We start from the raw sequence: 20,525 nt of genomic DNA on the forward strand, positions 1-20,525 counted from the left end.
AAAGAAGCTTGTTGGCCTACTTTCCCTAGGCACCCTTCACACAACCCTCTGGCTGCATCCAGAGCCAAAGTTGGCTGCCCCTCCTCCCTTCTCTTGCTTCCTCAATATTCTAGGCACTGGACTGCTTGTTCCCTGGCTCTTAGCCTGGGGGCGGGACAGAAGAGGATTCATTCTCCTACCTTCTCCATCCCCCTCTAGGCTAGGTCTTGGTAAATAAGGGCACGAGAACAGAGAAACTCAGTTCCTACTCCCTGCGCTGGACTGCCACCCTTTGTTGGTGCCACCTTACCTCACCAGTTGTGACTGGTTAGGCGACTCTCCTTCACCAGACCAGGCTCAATCCCCAACATCCAGCACAGTGCCGGGCACACGGTAAAGGCGATTGTGGCAGAAATGAGGGCAAGGCCGTTTCTTGCCCCTGGGGCCCTATTGGCAGGGCTCCATGAGGTAGGAGGGGACAACAGCCTCCGAGAACCTGGCCGTGTAGTCACTCCACCTCGTCGCCCCGCCTCTGTGGGCGTGGCCCTGCTAGGACACCAGTCTGGGGAGGGGGCGTGGCTACGGCCGGGAGGTGCCCGCCCCTCGGGGGTGTCACGTAGCTCTGCGGCATCCGCAGCCTCATTTATCGGAGCCTGAGCTGGGAGCCACAGCTGTCGCCGACCTTAATCCGCGCTGTTCCTGTGGCTGCCGCTGCTAACTCGCTGCGGACAGGTGAGGCTGGAGCGAGGCCGGAGCTGCTCAGCATCTCCGCTTCCTCTCTATGACTCTTAACTTCTGTCCCCCTTGGCCTGCTCCCAAGGGTGCCTGGATGTGCCTTCTCAGCTCTCTCCTTACATCCTGTCTCCTTTCTGTCCACCCCAAACCCTGTGGTTCGGCCTCATCCACAGCACCCCTTCCTCTCAGCCCTCAGGCCCCGACTTCAGTCTTCCTCTGCCTACTGGATTTTTTCCTTGGGGTCAGCCTCTCCCGCCCAGCCCATTTTCATCTCAGCCTGCTCCCTTTCCTGGGCTAAGTCCTTGTCCCGTTGTCTTGCCTTCTCTGTCCCCTGGTTTAGTTAGCCTGTCTCCCTATCCGCTCCCCACAGGTCTCCCCCCTGCTCCTGCATCTCTTCCTCCCTTCCTCAGGCCCTCTACTCACTCCTTTCAACCCTGATCCTCTGCTCCCATTCGGTTGCAATGACCGACAGCTTTGAGCTATGGAAAAGAAGCGGTAACAGAAGCCTATGGCAATTTTTTGTGCCACTCCTGCTCCCCACTTGTCCCCCACTTTTCCCCCGTGAAGGTGCAGGAAGAGGGGTGATAGGTACTTTTGCCTCATTCTGAAGCCTGGGAAGTAAGTGCACTTTTCCCTAGGGGCCCTGCTGAGGCTGACAAATGGCAATTGGAAAGGCCAGGGCTCATGCCCTACCTCACAGGGCCAAATTCAGTAAAAGAAGGACTGGATCTTCGTTTGGGCAGTAGTTTCACAAGAAGACCTGTAGCTTCGGGGCCGCTCACGTCCCCACCCCCACCCTGCATCTTTCCCCAGGGCTGGGAAGGGTGCCCACCAGTGACAAAAGGAGATGTGGGAACTGGGGCCCTAAGCCTGCTAGCTGTCAGAGGGATTGGTGCCACTGTGTTGCCCAGGACCTATGCCAAGGACGACTGCCTTGTTCCTAGCTCCATGCTGGTTGGGAGGTGGGGGGAGGCCATTTGGCCCATATGGCCAAGAGAGGAAGCAGGGGAGGTAGTAGGTCGGGTCCAGCTTTTATATCTTGCCTCAATTCCGCAGAGCTGTCACCATGCCCCACTCGTACCCAGCCCTTTCTGCTGAGCAGAAAAAGGAGTTGTCTGACATCGCCCTTCGGATTGTGGCCCCAGGCAAAGGCATTCTGGCCGCGGATGAGTCTGTAGGTAGGTGAGGGCCTGTGGCTAGGTGGGGTAGAGGTGGCCAGAGAGCCCTGGGGATGAGCTTGCTTACCCTTCTTTTGTTTGCCCCCAGGAAGCATGGCCAAGCGGCTGAGCCAAATTGGAGTGGAGAACACAGAGGAAAACCGCCGATTGTACCGCCAGGTCCTGTTCAGTGCTGATGACCGTGTGAAGAAGTGCATCGGAGGGGTGATCTTCTTCCATGAGACACTCTACCAGAAAGATGACAGTGGTGTTCCCTTCGTTCGTACCATCCAGGATAAGGGCATTGTCGTGGGCATCAAGGTGCAGCCACTGGCCCTCAATGGGGGCTGAACATGGAAATAGGTGTGTGTGAGAGAGGTGACAAGGGGAATCCTGCCTGGGTTCAGCCTTCTGCCTGTGTTTCCCCTACAGGTTGACAAGGGTGTAGTTCCTCTAGCGGGGACCGATGGAGAAACCACCACTCAAGGTACAGGATGGGTGGGCTTCAGGACCACAGGGTTGTTGGATGGTTGATGCTGGCACAGAGGGGCAGAGTGATGAGGCTGGCACTATGCCTGCAGGGCTGGATGGGCTCTCGGAACGCTGTGCCCAATACAAGAAGGATGGTGCCGACTTTGCCAAGTGGCGTTGCGTGCTGAAAATCAGTGAGCGCACACCCTCAGCGCTTGCCATTCTGGAGAATGCCAACGTGCTGGCCCGCTATGCCAGCATCTGCCAGCAGGTGTGTGTATGTGTGAGGGGGGGTCAGATGGGTGCCCTGTGCCTAGTGGGGAGAGGGTTATCAGGGCTTTCTCCCCTCCTACCTACTGCCCCTCCCAAGTTATTCTGCTCTTACCTGCAGAATGGAATTGTGCCTATTGTGGAACCTGAGATCCTGCCTGATGGAGACCATGACCTCAAACGCTGTCAGTATGTTACGGAGAAGGTGAGTCCACACCTGGCTACAGACACTGCAAGGACAGTCTGACAGGGGAGCCTGTTCCCCATAGTCCTTGGCTTAGATGCAAGCACTTTCCCCAAGCATTCTTTTACTTCATCCAAGAACACACCTGTGAATTTGAGCCTGTACTGACCCTCCCAGTCATGGCTCACCTTCCCCTAAACAGGGAGGGTTAACCTTAGTAAACCTCTGATTCCCCAGGTCTTGGCTGCCGTGTACAAGGCCCTGAGTGACCATCACGTGTACCTTGAAGGGACCCTGCTTAAGCCCAACATGGTGACCCCTGGCCACGCCTGTCCCATTAAATACAGCCCAGAGGAGATCGCCATGGCAACTGTCACTGCCCTGCGTCGCACTGTGCCCCCGGCTGTCCCAGGTACCACTGTGCTTCCTAACCCTTTCCTATCCCTAAGACCCATCCTCAGGTTCTTGTGGTCTTCATGGGTCCTGTACCCTGGAAAACTTGAGAGTTGACCACTTTGTCTTCTCTACTCTACCCTAGGAGTGACCTTCCTGTCTGGGGGTCAGAGTGAAGAGGAAGCATCACTCAACCTCAATGCTATCAACCGCTGCCCCCTTCCTCGGCCCTGGGCCCTCACCTTCTCCTACGGGCGTGCCCTGCAGGCCTCTGCCCTCAATGCCTGGAGAGGGCAACAAGACAATGCTGGGGCTGCCACTGAGGAGTTCATCAAGCGGGCCGAGGTTGGGAGCTAGAGGTGGTGATTGGGGGAGAGGGGTATAGCTAGGCAGGGGGCACTCAGAGGTTACAGCCTGGGCAGGGTTTGGCCCCTGTGGGCTGGGTCAGCCTGTTTACTCCCCCCGAACCCCCCTCCCGCCTGCTCTTTTGCAGGTGAATGGGCTTGCGGCCCAGGGCAAGTATGAAGGCAGTGGAGAAGATGGCGGAGCAGCGGCACAGTCCCTCTACATTGCCAACCATGCCTACTGAGTACGCATCCCATGTCACAGCCCTTGGCTTGGCCACCTGCACCCAGTTTCACCTATAGTAATGGCTAGCGCCAAACAGTCATGCAGAACAGACATGCCTGCATCCAGCACAGAGTCATCTTCCTTTTTTGTCCTCCCCTCCCCTCTCCCATTGCTGCCACCTGGGACCATTAGATGGATGGGGTGCCCCTCATGACTGAGGGCAGAAGAAGTTGCTAGAAGCCAGAGCAGGATGCTTCGGTTTCCCCCTGCCTCTGCTAGCCCCCACAATTTCCCCATGATGTGGTAGTTTCTCCTTGGGCTTTCCTTGCCTGTCCTCTCTCCTGGGATCAGAGGATAGGACACCAGACATGACTCACACCTTGGGTACATACCATATAGCAAATAAATGGTAGCAAAACATGCTACTTTGTCTGTCTGTTTTACACATCAGATGCCTCAGACGCCCACTTCTCAGTTTCTGATTTCGGCTGACTGCCTGGGCCCTCTGACTGTGGAGGACAGAGTAGGTTTTGAGTTTTACTGGGCTGGAAGTGTTGAGGGGAGGGGCACACCCAGTCACCATTCCCAGCTCAAGCTCTTGTGGGTTAATGTCCAAAGTTGGAAGGCTGCTGCAGGTCTTTCAGGACCGCCACATCAGAGGCACTAGGCTGCGTCTGAAGGATGGAGTAAGGCGAGACTTGTGCAATTCCTGAAGGCAGCTTTTGCGAATGGCCCAAAACTGGGATAAGGGGGATGGCAGTCGCTCACTTCTGTGTGCTGAACCCTGCTGGGGCTTGACACATTCTGCTGGGGTGGGGGTGGCACTGCAGGAGGAACACCTGGGCTCCTGCCCAGCAAGGAAAAGCCCCAAGGCTCAGGACTGCCAGATGGAGCAGGGTACCTAGGAGGTTGCCAAGGGCTATTGCCCATTCCCGTTTGGGGGAGATGAGGGCACAGAGAAGGCCAATTTGAGGGTCTGGGCAAGGGAAGCCCTGGTGAGGTTTCATGCTAAACTTTGACCACTTGGCTGGGGTGTGGGGGGTACATACATCGAACACCTGGGGCCGTCTGAAGGGATGAAAAGTTGAAAGAACTTGCTAGGCATGTTCTGTGTGAACTGGGCAGCCCATGCTCTGTGTAAAGTGTGCAATCAATGCTCCACCCACCAAATTATTGCAATATGGGAATGTAGGTCCAGTGTGACCTGACCTCATATTAACAAAAATAGCTAACACTTATATAGCACTTGCTATGTGCTCCCACCAGGCCCTATTCTAATCACTTTACATTTACTAACTCATTTACTACAACACTGTATGAAGTAGATACTATTACCATCCCTATTTTAATATGAGGAAACAGGCACAGAGAGGTTAGTTAATTAACTTCTCAAGATCACTCAGGTGAGGTGATAAAGTCAGGATTTAAACCCACGTGATCAGGATCCAGAGTCTGTGCTCATGAATTTTCAAGAATTTTAAGTGAAGTATTCAGACTTTTACAACTTGGAAATGAATTCAAATGAATAAAAAAAAAAAAAAAAAGGCTGAATGAGCCAAATATGCTAAAAAGGTACAACCAGCTTGCTGTCTCCGTATCTGAAGCTTAAGGAGAAAGAGTGCTCAGAAGAGGAGCTCTCTGAAACGGACGATAAACAGTTATCCTGATAGGTGATATTTGGGTGCTTTCCGTGCCAGGTTCTTTACATGAATGACCTCATTTTATTTTTTAAGTAATCTCTACACCCAATGTGGGGCTCAAACTCAGGACCCAAGATCAAGACTCACCTGCTCTACCGACTGGGCCAGCCAAGCGCCCCTGAATGACCTCATTTTAGTAAATATCTCCATTATCCAGATGAGAAAACTGAGACTTAGAGCTGCCTGTGGTCGCTCAACTAGTATTTAACGCCTGCAGAATTTGCTCTCTTAATCCCTGGGGCTAGGAGTGTGTTCCACAAGGAAACGGGGTACTAACGAAGAATCTTCCGGCAACACAGAAACCTGCACAGCCACTCCACTGGCCTTGGTGCTTGGGTAAATTCCTTTCAAACTCGCGGCCAGGCTCCTTGCGGACCCCGCCCACCCTCTACCTCTTTCTCTCGCCTGCCCTCCCTGAGTACCGCTTGCGATTGGCTGCGACCTCTGCCGTGGTCCCGCCCCCTCCTTGCAGGTTTCCGATTGGGGGAGGCTTTGCGTAGCTCCGCCCCTCGGCGGCTAGAGCAACTGGATGGAAGCATGGCGGCTCCCGGGGCCGCAGCTACAGACCTAGGTGCAGTGGCATTCGGGTGGGAACTGAGACTCGTAGATTGCGAGCGAGGAATGCGGGCTTGGGGATTGTGGTGTGCCAGTGGTCCCGCGGACTGGGGGGTCGGGGGTCGTTTCAGACAAGATCCCTTCAGACGGGCGCGGGCCCCTGGCACAGGGATCCCTATGAAGGCGGGCGGAGAGCTTCTGAGTGAGGGTTGCTGGGGCTCGTCCGCGTCAGGTGTGGGGAGGGCAACCAAGCCCACTTCCAGCGCCTCAAGTCGGTACCTCCGTGCCCCTAGAGGTGGTCCGAGGCAAGCGGGCCGCTCTCTTCTTCGCTGCCGTGGCCATCGTGCTGGGGTTGCCGCTCTGGTGGAAGACTACGGAGACCTACCGGGCCCCATTGCCTTACTCTGAGATCAGTGGGCTGAATGCCCTGCAGGTGAGACCTCTGTGGGAGAAGGCCTGGGGACAGCCCACTGGCAAGGTGGAGACTCAGCCGATGGCCCTGATGCTCCTTCCTCTAGCTGCGGCTCATGGTGCCCGTCACTGTCGTATTTACCCGAGAGTCAGTGCCGTCGGACGACCAGGAGAAGCTGCCCTTCACTGTTGTGCATGAGAGAGAGATCCCTCTGAAATGTGAGTTCTTGGGGAGTCAAGCCTGCCTTTCTGGTCTGAGCTCAGTCCAGAGATGGGTTAGGTTGGAGGAGCGTGGGTGTCCCTTAAATGTAGTTAAAAATTTCTTAAAAGCCCTTTCTGAATGAACAGTTCTGAATGAACAGTGTGGTTGGTTAGAAGAAAGGCAACTTTAAATAAAATTATTCACCGTTAGGGCAGCAATTTCATTCATGACAGTTGTGCTACCTGATGAGAAGCAGTTGATGCTCATTAGAAGATAGGAAGGAGGTGGGATGTAGTAGAAAGAAGGTAGGGTTTGGAATCAAGTTGGAGTTGTATACAGCTCTTACTCAATTTGACATGGAACACTTTGTTGAGTGTTAGTAGGCACTTTTTGGTACCAGGAATTTTGGGATAAATAAAGAATTGATAATGGTTTTGAGAAATTCATAGTCATGTGGGGGGGGGGGAACTTAGATAAAGAAATCATAGGGGATTATGTAAGAAACAGAGATCGTATTTAAAAAAGAGCCTTTAACAGCCTGGGAGGAAAAAAAGGCAGAGAAGGTTTTGAGGATGTCATTTTTAAGTCAGATTTTTAAAGGATGTGAAGGAATTCAGGGTAAATGGGGAAGGGAGGAAGGGAACAGCTTGAGCCAGATACAGCAATGGCTAAATTGTTGTTCATTATATGCCATAAACTAGGTGAAGCACTTTACATGTGTTGTCTCATTTAATCGTCTCTAACATGATCTCCATTTTATAAATGAAAAAAAGAGAGTCAGAGATTTTAATTTGTTCACGATCACACAGCTAGCTAGTAAGAGGTGGAGCTAAAATTTAAATCCGGGCCCGACTGATTCCAGAGTTCGGGCTTTTAACCGACAACCTATACTGCCTCCCGTGTAGAAGCATGGAGGGGGGGTGAGTCAGCATGTTGGGGGAATCTGTGTGCAGTTTTACTTTTCTGGAGTGTGAAGTGAAAATTGTGAGTGACTGTATGTGTAGGCTGAGTCCAGATGGTGAAGTGCCTGTGTACCATTTACTTTCTAGCTTTTTAACCTTGGTCACCCGTGTTTCTTAAAAGTCATATTTCATATGGTTCAACCTAATGTAAACACACATACTTTTCGTTTCTCAAAACAAGAATTGGATCATGCCTCACATGTTAGTTTGCAACTTTGATTGTTGTCAATTTATCATGGACATTCATATTTAGTGACATGGTATTCAATAATATGGACATATTGTGAGGGTAGTCGGGTGGAGTGGCCAAGAGTATGGAGAATTTGGTGTAAGAGAGCTGGATTAAAGCCTTGGTTCTGCCACTTGTGTGAATTTGGGTGAGGTTGTTAACCTCTCTAACTCTTGGTTTTCTCATCTACTACATAGGAATAGTAACAGGCTGGTCCATTTATTCAACCAATATTTATTATTGAGTGCCCATATCAGATACTGTTGTAGTCGCTGGAGATACAGCAAACAAAGTAGACAAAATACATTGAACAAAATAGACAAAAAAAAAAAAGAAGAGAACAGACAGGAAGATAAACAAATATATGTTACATGGTGGGGGGCACCTGGCTGGCTCAGTCAGTGGAGTCTGCAACTCTTGATCTCAGGGTTGTGGGTTCAAGCCCCACATCGGGTATAGAGATTACTTAAAAAAATAAAGTCTGTAATAAATAAATGTATGTATGTATGTTAGATGGTGACAGGGGAAAAATAGTTCAGGACAGGGGTATAGGGAGGTTTCTTGGGGGATAAAGAGGTCAATGCTATTTTAGAGAGGGTGGCTAAGGACGGCATCATTTGAAAACAGGACTTTCAAGTAAAGACCCAAAGAGGTAAAGTAGTAAACTGTGTAGATATCTGGGAAAAGAGCATTTTTTGGTACAGAGAGAAGCAAATATAAGCTCCTGTGGTAGGAGCAGAAGTGGTGCCTTTGCAGAACAGTGAGAATTCCATTATGGGGAGAGTGAGGTGAATGAGGGAAAGGGTAAGAGGAAATGAAATAAAACCAGAGCAGTGGACAGGGGGCTAGGCTCACATACAGCTTTTATGCTAGATGAGAAGGGTAGCCCTTGAAAGATTTTATTTTGTTGCTTTTAAACATAACTACCATATCACACCTAACCAAGTCCACGGTAATTCTTGAGTATCACCTAATTTCCAGTCTATATTCATATTTCCCCAATTATCTCAAAGGTGTCCTCTTAATTTTTTAAGTCAATAAATTAAAAACAATATTTTTATTTATTTATTTTGAGAGAGAAAGTGTGAGTGTGAGTGGGGGAGGGACAGATAGAGAGGGAGAGAGAATCCCAAGCAGGCTCCCCACTGTCAGTGCAGAGCCTGATGCAGGACTTGGTCCCACGAACCGCGAGATCATGACCTGAGCCGAAACCAAGAGTCAGATGCTTAACCGGCTGAGCCACCCAGATGCCCCAATAAATTTTATTTCGGGAATTTTACATGCATGTCCTTCCACTGCTGCAGCCGATCACCATAGTTCCTCCAAAACCAGAATCATAATCTTCAAAATAACCCATTTATTTATTTATTTATTTATTTATTTATTTATTTATTTATTATTTTTTAAAGTATGTTTTTACTTATTTTGAGAAAGATACAGAGAGCAAGTGGGGGAGGGGCAGAGAGAGGAGACAGAATCCCAAGCAGGCTCCACACCATCGGCATAGAGCCTGACGTGGGGCTCAAACACGCCAACTGTGAGGTCATGAGCTGAGCTGAAATCAAGAGTCGGATGCTAAACCGACTGAGCCACCCAGGCGCCCCCAAAATAATCCTTTTAAAAAGAACTTTTGTTTAATCCACAGTTGTCACTATCAGTCAGTCTGATTCTTTTGGTTGGACTTCTTTGATCTCCACTGGCATGTGGACCTACTTCAGAAATTCCCCACCTGTAATCTTTGGGATCCAATTTCTTTATGTTAGGGCCCTAGAAGTCAAACTGTAGGAAGTACATTGATTGCTATTTTGGCAAATGATCTAAAATTGTTATTCCTTCATTGTCTGTAATATTGAAAAGTCTTGTTACTTCCACTCTCTACTCCATGAGCCTAGGAAAAAATGTTACAGTTCTCAATGTCACCACTGCAATAAACTTGCTGCAATGGAAACATAACCTGTGTCTTATTGTAGCCACGTTAACAATTTCTGGACACCATGAATGATAGTACCCATTTCCATCTAGAATGAGGCTTTTCACAGGTGTCCTTTTATAGTTGGTTTTATTCTAATCGAGATCAACACATCATATTTTGTTACATTTCTTTTGCCTTTTTTTGTTATATATCAGCTTCCCCTACCCCATCCTGATATACTTCTTTTTCTTTGGTTTTTTGGAGAAACCAGGCCACTTGTGTTCTAGAACCTCTCCCATTCTGGATTTGGCAGATTGCTTCCTCCTAGTTTCATTTAACTTACTCCTCTATTATCCATATTTTTTGTAAACTGGTAGTCAGATCAGGAGATTTGATCAAAATCAGTTCACTTTTTTAGATAAGAATACATTATAATTAGTGTGGTATACTTCCTATTGTGTTATATCAGGAAGCATAGAATGGATGGGTTTTTTTCACTTTGGGTGATACAAAGATGATTTAGTGAATTCAGATACTGTCAGCTTGATGTCTGTATTTTTTTTTAAATTTTTTTTGTTTTAACATTTATTCCTTTTTGAGAGACAGAGAGAGACAGAGCACGAGTGGGGAAGGGGTAGAGAGAGAGGGAGACACAGAATCTGAAGCAGGCTCCAGGCTCTGAGCTATCAGCACAGAGCCTGACGCAGGGCTTGAACTCACGAACTGTGAGATCATGACCTGAACCAAAGTCAGACGCTCAACCGACTGAGCCACCCAGGCGCCCCTCGATGTCTGTATTTTAATTCCCTGTCAACCTTTCACCTGATGGTTTTAGCATCCAATGATGCTGGCATCCATTTCATAGCAGTTGCAAAATGGCAATTTTTATGTATTTATTTATTTTAAGATTTTATTTTTAAGTAGTCTATACACCCAATGTAGGGCTTGAACTCACAACTCTGAGATCAAGAGTAGCATGCTCTACAACTGAGCCAGCCAGATACCCCAAAATGGCAAATTTAAAATTCTGTAATTTCTCCTATATTATGACCTGGAATTCTTCTATAACAAAGAACTTTCACAAGAAGTTTTAGGTTCAACTTCTCAAGTTCCAGGCGGGGGGGCGGGGAAGGGGTGTCAAAAAATCCCTATGGGATTATTTTGCAGGTATAGATTAACTTGGGGAGAATTGACATCCTTAGAATATTTAGTCTTTCCCATTTCATTCAAATCTTCTTTTAGGTCCTTCAGTAAAGTCCTGGGTGTTTTTCTTATAGTTTTGTACATTTCTTCCTGGGTGTTTGTACATTCTTTATTATGATGAGGATTGGGATTTAAAAAATACTTGCTTTTCAAATTGGACGTTGCTGGTATTTCTCAGAAAGCTATTAATTCTTGTGTATATCTAGTCATAGGACTGAATGGTTACCAGTTCTGATATTTTTTTCAGTTGCTTTTCTTTGATTTTCTTGGAAAATAATTATGCTATTTCAAAAAGTGGACATTTTGTTCTTTCAAATATTCAGGTTTCGTGTCTCTTTCCTCACTGGTCTTCACTTTCTTCATTGGTCAGGAACTTCAGAAAGAACAGTGCTGAATAATAGAGGAAGTAGTGGGCATCCTCATTTTATTAATGATTTTAATGGAACTACTTTAGTGTTTTGTCATTAAGTGTGCATTTTTATCAAGAATGTTCATTGGGGCGCCTGAGTGGCTCATTTGGTTAAGCATCGGACTCTTGATTTGGGCTCAGGTCACGATCTCATGGTTTGTGAGATCAGGCCCCGCATTGAGCCCCACATTAGGCTCTGTGCTGACGTCACAAAGTCCGCTTGAGATTTTCTCTCTCTCTCTCTCTGCTCTGCCCCTGCTTGTGTGCACGCACGCTTGCGCATTCACGCTCTCTCTAAAAAAAACAACAACCTGAATTTGTCGCCTTATTTTGAGGCACCTATCGAAGTGATCGTATGGTTTTGCTCCTTTCACCTATTAATAGAATAAATATTGTAATAGATTTCCCTGTGGGAGAGTACTTCAGGTTGAAGGTAGTGTGTACACAGGTAGAAGCAAGAGCTGGTTAGGTGGAAGAGGTGGAGTGTCGTGTATTTGATATCATCCATGTAGAAATCATTAGAATTGGCTGTAGCCTCTGGGACTTTCTCTGCAAACGATTTTCTTGATGTCCTGAGACACTGGACAGTGTTAGGGCTGGGAAGATGGGCAGAGGTCTGTATTTAGTCTTATCTTTTTTTTTTTTTTTTCAATGTTTATTTCTTCTTGAGAGAGACAGAGAGTGAGTGGGGGAGGGGCAGAGAGAGAGGGAGACACAGAGTCCAAAGCAGGCTCCAGGCTCCAAGCTGTCAGCACAGAGCCCCATGTGGGGCTCGAACTCATGAACTGCGAGATCATGACCTGAGCTGAAGTCAGACGCTTAACCAACTAAGCCACCCAGGCACCCCTTAGTCTTCTCATCCTCTTCCTTTCCCTCTCAGACAAAATGAAAATCAAGTGCCGTTTCCAGAAGGCCTATCGGAGGGCTCTGGACCACGAGGAAGAGGCCCTGTCACTGGGCAGTATGCAAGGTACCGGAAGGAGTGATCACACTAGTTTAACACGGAGCCCTCTTTTTTCTTCTGATCTCTAAGTGTGTAGTTTCCATACCATCTTCTAACTTCCTGGGAAAGCTGGGGATGAGAGTGTGTTTCAGCCTGGGCCACTGGGGGCCAAGCCTGGCCACAATGTCAGCCATGTAGAAAGGGAGGTGGAGTTGTGGCTTAGGCACTCTGTTGGGGGGCAGAGGGATAGGGCATGGTGTTTTTGCTCCTGGTAGACCTTCTGCTCTTGTCCCCAGAGGCAGAAACCATGTTAGCTGAGCCGCAGGAGCAAGCAGAGGGCTCCCTGACTGTGTACGTGATCCCCGAACACTCCTCACTTCTGCCCCAGGTAGGGTGAGCAGGGAGGGTATGGCCTTGCCTTATCCCATCTGCTTGTCCTCTCCTAGGTCACTTCCTTCTTGCAGTAGTGCTGCCCGTTTCTTGCATTTGCTACAGAAAACTCTTTTCCAAATATTTTTTTAAAAGAATGCAAATAGGGTTGTTTTCATTGACTCTGGGTCTTTCTAACTCCAAGAGTTCTATATGGTTAAAGCTCCAGTGACCATTTGAAGTGGAAAAAAAACAGGATTAAAAAAAAGAAGATGGCTTGAATGGATTATGGTGGTAAAATGGGCGATGCATTGACCTTTCCACTTTATGAGCAAGAGGCTCATTGGGAGCTATGCCATGTAGTGTTTTCTTTTAAAATTTACGATGAAATATTTTAATTTATTTATTTGTTTTAGACCACACATGAGTGGGTGAGAGGGGCAAAGGGGGAGAGGGAGGGAGAGAGGGAAGGAAGAAGAGAGGGAAAAGGAGAGGGAGAGAGAGTGAGAGTGAGAGCGAGAGCGAGAGAGAGAGAGAGAAAGAATCTCAAGCAGGCTCCATGGGGCTCTACCCCACAACCCTGGAATCATGACCTGGGCCAAGATCAACAGTTGGACGCTTAACCAACTAAGCCATCCAGGTGCCCTGAAATATTTAATTCTTATAAAAAGATGAAAGAAAATTTTAATGAACCCACCCCTGGCTTGCAAACTACAGTCTAGTAATAGTAGCTGAACCCTGTGTATTTCCATGGTTTACCCCACTCCCTTTTATTTTAGTTCAAGGTGACCGTATTTTGTGCGTGTCATTTTCTTACTTTTTCAGGTTTCATCACATATATCTCTATAAACAATATATTTAATTTTGCAAACTTTTGAGCTTTATAATAATACAGCACATGTTCTTTTGTAACTTTTGTTTCATTCAACATTTATGTTTGGGACAATCCTCCATGATAATCAAGGTGTAATTGAATCTCATGTGTTCATTTTTAATATGTTTTATTGTATAAATATCACAATTTATCCATTCTGTGCTGATGGGCATTTGGATTGTCTCCAGTGTTTGACTCTTAGAAATAATGCCGCCTTGGGGCACCTGGGTGGCTTAGTTGGTTAAGCCTCCAACTCTTGATTACGGCTCAGGTCATGATCTTGCGGTTCATGAGTTTGAGCCCCACGTTGGGCTGTGTGCTGACAGTATGGAGCCTGTTTGGGTTTCTCCCTCTTCCTCTCTCTCTCTTTCTCTCTCTCTCCCTCTCTTTCTCTCTCTGCCCCTCCCTCTCTTGCTCATGTGCGCGCATGCGTGCACGCTCTCTCTCTCAAAATAAATAAAAATAAACTTAAAAAAAGGAAATAATGCTGCTGTGAACATTTCTGTCCTTGCCTCTTTGCCATGTGCTGTTTACTTACATCAAACTTTCCAGGTGTTTGTTTATTCTGCTTTCCTTGTTCAGCATGCCGTCTCCTAGTTTTCCAGTCCATGAAGATTTAGATAATGCCTGCACTTAAGTCGGCCGGGAAGGCAAAGGTCGTAGAAATGAATGAAAACATTCATGCATGCTGATTGGTCAGAGATGCTGGGATGGTTCACTATGAATCTAAAGGGAGCAGTCAGCCTGTTGGTCAGTGGCAAAAAGCCAGATTCTCAGAGACGGGAGCCGGCACGTTCTTCTGCTTTCTTCCCTGAGCCATGGGCATTCTTTCCCTTGCTGGCCTCTCTCACAGGACATGATGAGTTACATCGGGCCCGAGAGGACAGCAGTCGTGAGAGGGATAATGCACCGCGAGGCCTTTAACATAGTCGGCCGCCGGGTGATCCAAGTAGCGCAGGCCATGTCTTTGACTGAAGATGTGCTTGCTGCGGCCCTGGCTGACCACCTTCCAGAGGACAAGTGGAGCTCTGATAAGAGGCGGCCTCTCAAGTCCAGCTTGGGTAGGGTGATGGAGCTTTGTCGTGAGAAGGGAGAGGGAAGTGAATGATGTGGGGGCATTGGGGCAGGAGGGGAATCTGCATGCAGACTCTACTCCTTTCTTCTGTGGTTTCATCTTTTAGTTGAAAGCACTCACTGTTCCTCATCCCAGTTTTGTCCTCCCTTTGGTTCCATCATGGCCACCAACCCCATTCTAGAGGAGAAACAAGTTCAGCTCAGCCAGGGGTACGACTGCCCTTGAGCCACAGAAGCCTCTGCCTTCCCTGACTCCTGTTTCTATAGGCTATGAGATCACCTTCAGTTTACTCAACCCAGACCCCAAGTCCCACGACGTCCACTGGGACATCGAGGGGGCTGTCCGGCGCTATGTGCAGCCCTTCCTGAGCGCCCTCAGTGCTGCCGGCAACTTCTCTGTGGACTCTCAGGTAAGACAGGGAGCAAGCCGAGGGGTCCTTTTCCTTTTCAAAGCCCATCCATATTTATTATTTACATGTGTAGTCTGTTCTTCCAGCTCTTTGAGCTTGCTGATTTGCTAGGAATTTCCTGCGTGTAGATGTGGTTCTAGTGTCTACTTTCCCTCCGTGGTGTCCAGCTCAGGGACTTCTGTCAACGTTTGTTAAAAAACAACCTTCCTTATGGCTCCCTCCAGAACTGTATTCACCCAGTTGTGCCATCCTTAAGAAATTTATTTAAAAAATAAAACTTCCTGAAATATGTTAGTGTAGTAACAGTAAAGATGTGAAGAATGTAGCCTTCTGTATCACACAATATCCGTTTAGGAAAAATGTGCGAGAAATTTTTATCAGGTCTTGGTAAGTGGGAGTACTTCTGAATAACTGACTTGAGTTGAGCTTGCAGACACTGAATTATGCTACTCGTTTCCCCTCCCTGTTTACGCTCTTGGAAAGCCTGGTAAAAAATGTGGTTTTCATAGCCCGTGTATAGCGTATTAACTTTTACCCTTGGCTTTATTATTTTTTTTCCTACATCTATTTTCTCTCAGCCCTGATTTTATCTCTTATATTTTGTCCTGTGCTTACTGTATCTTTTTTAAGGCACTTCAAAACTTTTGGGACAGAGTGGAGTATGAATCAATAAACAAAGGAATGTTCTCCTTCTTTGCTTTACAGATTCTTTACTATGCAGTGTTGGGGGTAAACCCACGCTTTGACCCAGCTTCCTCTAGCTACTACTTGGCCGCACATAGCCTCCCCCATGTCATCAATCCAGTGGAGTCCCGTCTGGGTGAGCTAAGGATGAGGGCCTCTTTGCTAGGCTTGACAGGACCCTGAAGGCTCAGTGTGGAGTTGGAGGCTGGGAGTATATGGTTCTGGTTCCCAGGTTGGGTGGTCTGAGGGCATTAAGGAAGTACTGGGCATTTAGGCTTCTTCATGAGACTCTGTTGACATCTCCCAACCCCACACTATCATATCCAAAAACGTTTATTAAGCATGACTCCCACTGATTTCTGTAAACGAATGGATAGGCTGTGTCTCCCTCTTTGCAAGCCAGCCAGGAAAAATATGGTCACACATGTAGGAAAGATAACAGCAAAAGTACACAAAGGCAGAATCTGGATTGACAGTTCTGACTGAGGTTTGAAGCTGGGGTTCCAGTTTTTCATTTGGGGGATGGTACCTAGGAAGCATAGGTGACCACAGAGTGTAATACAGACAAACCAAAGTCAGTATATCACGGGTTGTGGGATTTCAGGCACCAAGGCTAGGCCAGTGTGGACCAAGATATGGGAAGGGCTGTGTGTGATTTCTCCCTCATTCCCTCTACCAGTGCTGAATGCAGAGATGGAAGGGCATTCCAGGCAAGGGAACTCTGAGCTTAGATGTAGAAGAGTAAGACGGATAGGCATTCGGGAAGCTCAGAGAAGTGTAGTGTCGCTGAATTGCGAGGGAGTGACCAAGACAAAGCTGGCAAGGCAGGCAGGTGCTTGATCATAAGGACCATGTTAAGTAGCTTGAACTTTTACCTGGTGTGACTGGCTAGCTATTGAAGGATATTAAGAGGGAGCCGACATGAGGTCATATGTATACCTGTCTATAAAATGGGTTATAGTTATATGGGTGTGATGTGGCAGGGCCCGAGAGAGTGGTCTTAGACAGACAAGGGGGCTAGGGACTCTGCTTCATGTGTGTGGCCCATCTCGGGAGAATGTTCAGAGGTTTCGATCACAGAAACCCCAGACTGGAGGATATTCTGGGGACTCTCAGTTGGGGGAAATGAGGCCCACTGTGAGTGACCAGCAAGTTAGAGGCTGACCTGGAACCTTGGTATTCTGACTTCCCTTCTCTTTGTACCGCAGGATCCAGTGCTGCCTCCCTTTACCCTGTGCTCAACTTTCTGCTCTACGTACCTGAGCTTGCCCACTCCCCCCTGTACATTCAGGACAAGGACGGCGCTCCAGTGGCCACCAACGCCTTCCATAGTCCCCGTTGGGGTGGCATTATGGTAACGGTCACACTCTGCAGACCCCAGAGCCCCAGCTTTAGGGACAGACACATGTTCCCTGAGACTGTTCCTTCTGTTGTTCCTCTAGTGTCCTCCATGGCCCAGCCTGTGGGAGGGGCCGCACCAAGTTGGTGAGGGTGCTGTGAGCTTGTGCCCCTACTCTGCCGGCCCCACAGCTTCTTATTTCTATAAGTTTTCTGTAATGTGACCCTTTGGCATGTAGCGGTTCGCACTCACTGAGGACTTTTCCGTGTGTACATCTTAGATCTTGGCCCTATTTATGGGAGTCTTGTATGAATAACAACTTCTCCTGTTAGACTGGGAGTTTCTCATAGGTAGGAACTCTTAAAATGGAATAAATATTTTTTACGGGTCTTCTGAGGGGATAATGGAGATAATTTATGAAAAGCTCCTAGTAGCCGGTATTCAAAAAATGTTAGCTATACCATCAGGTTTGTAATTTCTAAGGAGCACAGAATATGTCTCCCTTTTCTCTCATGGCCTCCAGAGTGTCTAGAGCAGAGGCGTTCACGGTCCTGGCGTGGTGTTCGGGCAGCCTTATTTCCCCTTGCAGGTATACAATGTGGACCCCAAAGCCTACAATGCCTCGAAGCTGCCGGTGAGGGTTGAAGTGGACATGGAGCAAGTGATGGAGGTGTTCCTGGCTCAGTTGCGGTGAGTTCCTGGCTCATCTCCCTGGGGGTGTGGCCACTGAATCTGACCCGAGTCTTCTGAGCTGACTAGAATGAAATCTCACCTGGCAGGGATACCTTGGCTGGGCCTAGAGCCCCAGGGAAACCAAGAAGGGTTTCGAAGAATCATTTTATCCTTCTCGTAAGAAGGACTAGTTGCTGACAAAAACTGTTTTAAAAAAACAGACTCCTGGGATGCCTGGGTGGCTTGGTCGGTTAAGGATCTGACTCTTGATTTCGGTTCAAGTCATGGTCTTGGTTCATGGGATCCAGCCCTGTGTCGGGCTCTGTGCTGACAGCATGGAGCCTGCTTGGGATTCTCTCTCTCCCCCTCTCTCTGCCCCTCCCCTATGTGTGTCCTCTTTCTCTCTTTCGCTCTCTCTCTCAAAGTAAATAAACTTAAAAAAGAGAAAAGGAAAACAGACTCCCGAATGTCAGGTCCATAGGATGTAGATAGGGCTACTTAAGAAAATAGCTGTCAATTCTCCTGGTAACTGATAGGCTGGTAGTGGCTGCTGGATGCCCTAGACTGAGGATTCTACGGCTGTGTCTGGGATCATTAGGAAAGAGGATTCTGATTGATTAGCAATGTCTGCCCTGGGTGCAGGATTAGAGAGGGACAACACACAGGCTTATCACAAGTGGTCCTGGATCATCCCTTAACTAAAGGCTCAGTGGTCCCATTTGTCCAAAGAGACGGTAGACAGGGTTAGGGGATTAAACTAGGTTGGTGTTATCAGACATATTGTAGCCACGGGACCTTTTTTTCAAACAAGATCGTGGAAATCTAATCCAGAAACAGGTAAGAGCAAAAACACAGGTTTTAAAAGGGGGGCTTGTGGCTCTGTATTACTGAGTGTTGCCACTCACCCCCTGAGACCCTGAGGTACTTCCCTATGACTCCTGTGGTTCTGGGTAAGATGGAAAATCTTAGTCATCATTCAAGGGATCATAGCCATCTTCTACTCTCAGCCCCTTTGACCTTACTTTGCTCTTCCCACAGGTTGCTCTTTGGGATTGCTCAGCCCCAGTTGCCTGTGAAATGCCTGTTTCCAGGGCCTAAGAGTGAAGGGCTAACGACCTGGGAGCTTGACCGGCTGCTCTGGGCTCGGTCAGTGGAAAACCTGGCCACAGCCACTACCACTCTCACTTCCCTGGCCCAGCTTCTGGGCAAGATCAGCAACATTGTCATCAAGGACGATGTGGCATCTGAGGTGAGTGGGCACAGGATGGATTCTGTGCTGTAACTGGAGTGGCCAGCGAGGACCAGGGTATGGTGAGACCAGAGAGCCAGTCGAGGTCCAGGGTGTGTGTGGGCATGCCATCCTTGAGTCCCCCAGGCTTCCTCTAGAGGGCAGTGCCAGCTCCCCAGCAGGACTCCAGATGGGGTGTGAGGTTTTAGGCAGGCGCTAAGAAAATATACCATAGCCCTTTTATACTGGCCTCCATATCCTGGGCGAACTCCAGGCAACCTGCCTGGTAGGCGGAAGACAAAGTAAGGCCCATCCTTCCTCCCACCCCAACACCTCACTGATGCCTGGGACTTAATGGTAATCCCCTGCCCCCTTCCTAGGTGTACAGGGCTGTAGCTGCAGTCCAGAAGGCGGCAGAGGAGTTAGCCTCTGGGCACCTGGCCTCTGCCTTCACTGCCAGCCAGGAAGCTGTGACGTCCTCGGAGCGTGCCTTTTTTGATCCCTCGCTCCTCCACCTCCTTTATTTCCCTGACGACCAGAAGTTTGCCATCTACATCCCGCTCTTCCTGCCTATGGCTGTGCCCATCCTCCTGTCCCTGGTCAAGATCTTCCTGGAAACCCGCAAGTCCTGGAAAAAGCCTGAGAAGATAGACTGAGTAGGACAACATCTCAGTAGGAAAGTTCCCTTTCTGGCCACAGTGGGAGTTGTTAGATTGAGAGGCACATAAATGGGGCCTGCCACGAAGGACTTAGCTCCAGTAACCAAAGTGTAAACACTCCAAGCAGGATTAATCCTTCCCATTCCTCTGGCTCAGGCTCCCCCCCAACCCTTTGTGCCCTTGTCTAGAAGATGCATCATTGGGGGCTTCTTATCTGGCTTGAACTTGAAGGCCCTTTCCTGTCTCCCTGTGGGGCAGGGGCAGTCTGTTGTGCTTCTGTCCTGTTCCTCGAAGTCCTCCTGCACTCACAGGGAACATTAGGGGAAAGCCCTGGGTTGATTCTAGCCTCCTCCCCTCTACGCTTCTTTCTAACCCCTCAGGGAGAGCCCTAGCACTGCTCTCATGGAAAGGGCCAGGTCACCTCTGGGGCCTTCTCTCCCTTCCCTCCCTTCTGGCTGGCTATGCCTGTTGGGTATAGCCTGATGCTGTGTGTGTGGCCAAGTTTCCCTTCACCCTCTTATAGAGGTGGCTTGGTGCAGTGGGGAAAGTTCCAGATGGGATCAAGCATGCCTGAATTCCTTCTGCCCTTATCATCTGGGGAGCAGTGAATAAGCCACTTAATCTCCCTTAGCCTCAGTTTTGCATTTGTTAAAATAGCACTAATGATAGCTCCCTTACAAGGTGGTTATGAGGATTAAGTGTGATAAGCATATGAAAGTGTCTGACATATTTTATGCTCTCAATAAACATTGGTTGAATGTGAATTGGAATGATACAAAGTATGAGCATACCTTTCATTCTTCCTTTCCTTGGTGTCCTGTAATGGTTTCCTGTAGCTGTTCCCCTGGGCTCACAGGTCCACCTTGCTTTCACCTGGCCATGTCCCCTTCCTCCCTCCCTGCCCTGGAGGGCCCTCTGGTGGCTAGACACC

The 20,525-nt window shown here is 48.4% G+C and overlaps 2 protein-coding genes and 1 non-coding gene across 3 annotated transcripts; 2 read left to right on the forward strand and 1 right to left on the reverse strand.

Annotated features, from left to right (window-relative positions):
• The first annotated feature begins 604 nt into the window (after positions 1-604).
• ALDOC (aldolase, fructose-bisphosphate C) lies at positions 605-4,179 on the forward strand. Its single transcript, XM_042915070.1, has 9 exons — positions 605-711; positions 1,771-1,892; positions 1,981-2,192; positions 2,304-2,358; positions 2,453-2,613; positions 2,734-2,817; positions 3,034-3,208; positions 3,335-3,534; positions 3,683-4,179. The coding sequence occupies exons 2-9, from the start codon at positions 1,781-1,783 to the stop codon at positions 3,776-3,778; spliced, it is 1,095 nt and encodes a 364-aa protein (XP_042771004.1). The 5' UTR covers positions 605-711; positions 1,771-1,780; the 3' UTR covers positions 3,779-4,179.
• Positions 4,180-5,975: 1,796 nt separating this feature from the next.
• On the forward strand, positions 5,976-20,373 carry PIGS (phosphatidylinositol glycan anchor biosynthesis class S). Its single transcript, XM_042916600.1, has 12 exons — positions 5,976-6,030; positions 6,308-6,447; positions 6,533-6,644; positions 12,223-12,312; positions 12,582-12,673; positions 14,382-14,589; positions 14,870-15,012; positions 15,718-15,832; positions 16,905-17,050; positions 17,625-17,725; positions 18,746-18,956; positions 19,316-20,373. The coding sequence occupies exons 1-12, from the start codon at positions 5,997-5,999 to the stop codon at positions 19,589-19,591; spliced, it is 1,668 nt and encodes a 555-aa protein (XP_042772534.1). The 5' UTR covers positions 5,976-5,996; the 3' UTR covers positions 19,592-20,373.
• LOC122207456 lies at positions 9,715-9,849 on the reverse strand. The gene has a single exon (XR_006196868.1). It is a non-coding gene; the product is annotated as a small nucleolar RNA SNORA1 (small nucleolar RNA).
• Positions 20,374-20,525: the final 152 nt, after the last annotated feature.

Source organism: Panthera leo, chromosome E1 (genome assembly GCF_018350215.1).
Source record: "Panthera leo isolate Ple1 chromosome E1, P.leo_Ple1_pat1.1, whole genome shotgun sequence".
NCBI classification, from domain to species: domain Eukaryota; kingdom Metazoa; phylum Chordata; class Mammalia; order Carnivora; family Felidae; genus Panthera; species Panthera leo.

What these genes read in the sequence shown, in the direction of transcription:
- ALDOC (XM_042915070.1), top strand. Translation starts at nt 1,781, where the DNA reads ATGCCCCACTCGTACCCAGCCCTTTCTGCTGAGCAGAAAAAGGAGTTG. An exon ending in GGCCGCGGATGAGTCTGTAG is followed by an intron (nt 1,893 to 1,980) that starts GTAGGTGAGGGC and finishes GTTTGCCCCCAG; the next exon opens with GAAGCATGGCCAAGCGGCTG. An exon ending in TGTGCCCCCGGCTGTCCCAG is followed by an intron (nt 3,209 to 3,334) that starts GTACCACTGTGC and finishes ACTCTACCCTAG; the next exon opens with GAGTGACCTTCCTGTCTGGG.
- PIGS (XM_042916600.1), top strand. Translation starts at nt 5,997, where the DNA reads ATGGCGGCTCCCGGGGCCGCAGCTACAGACCTAG. An exon ending in CCCGTTGGGGTGGCATTATG is followed by an intron (nt 17,051 to 17,624) that starts GTAACGGTCACA and finishes TTCCCCTTGCAG; the next exon opens with GTATACAATGTGGACCCCAA. An exon ending in GTGTTCCTGGCTCAGTTGCG is followed by an intron (nt 17,726 to 18,745) that starts GTGAGTTCCTGG and finishes CTCTTCCCACAG; the next exon opens with GTTGCTCTTTGGGATTGCTC.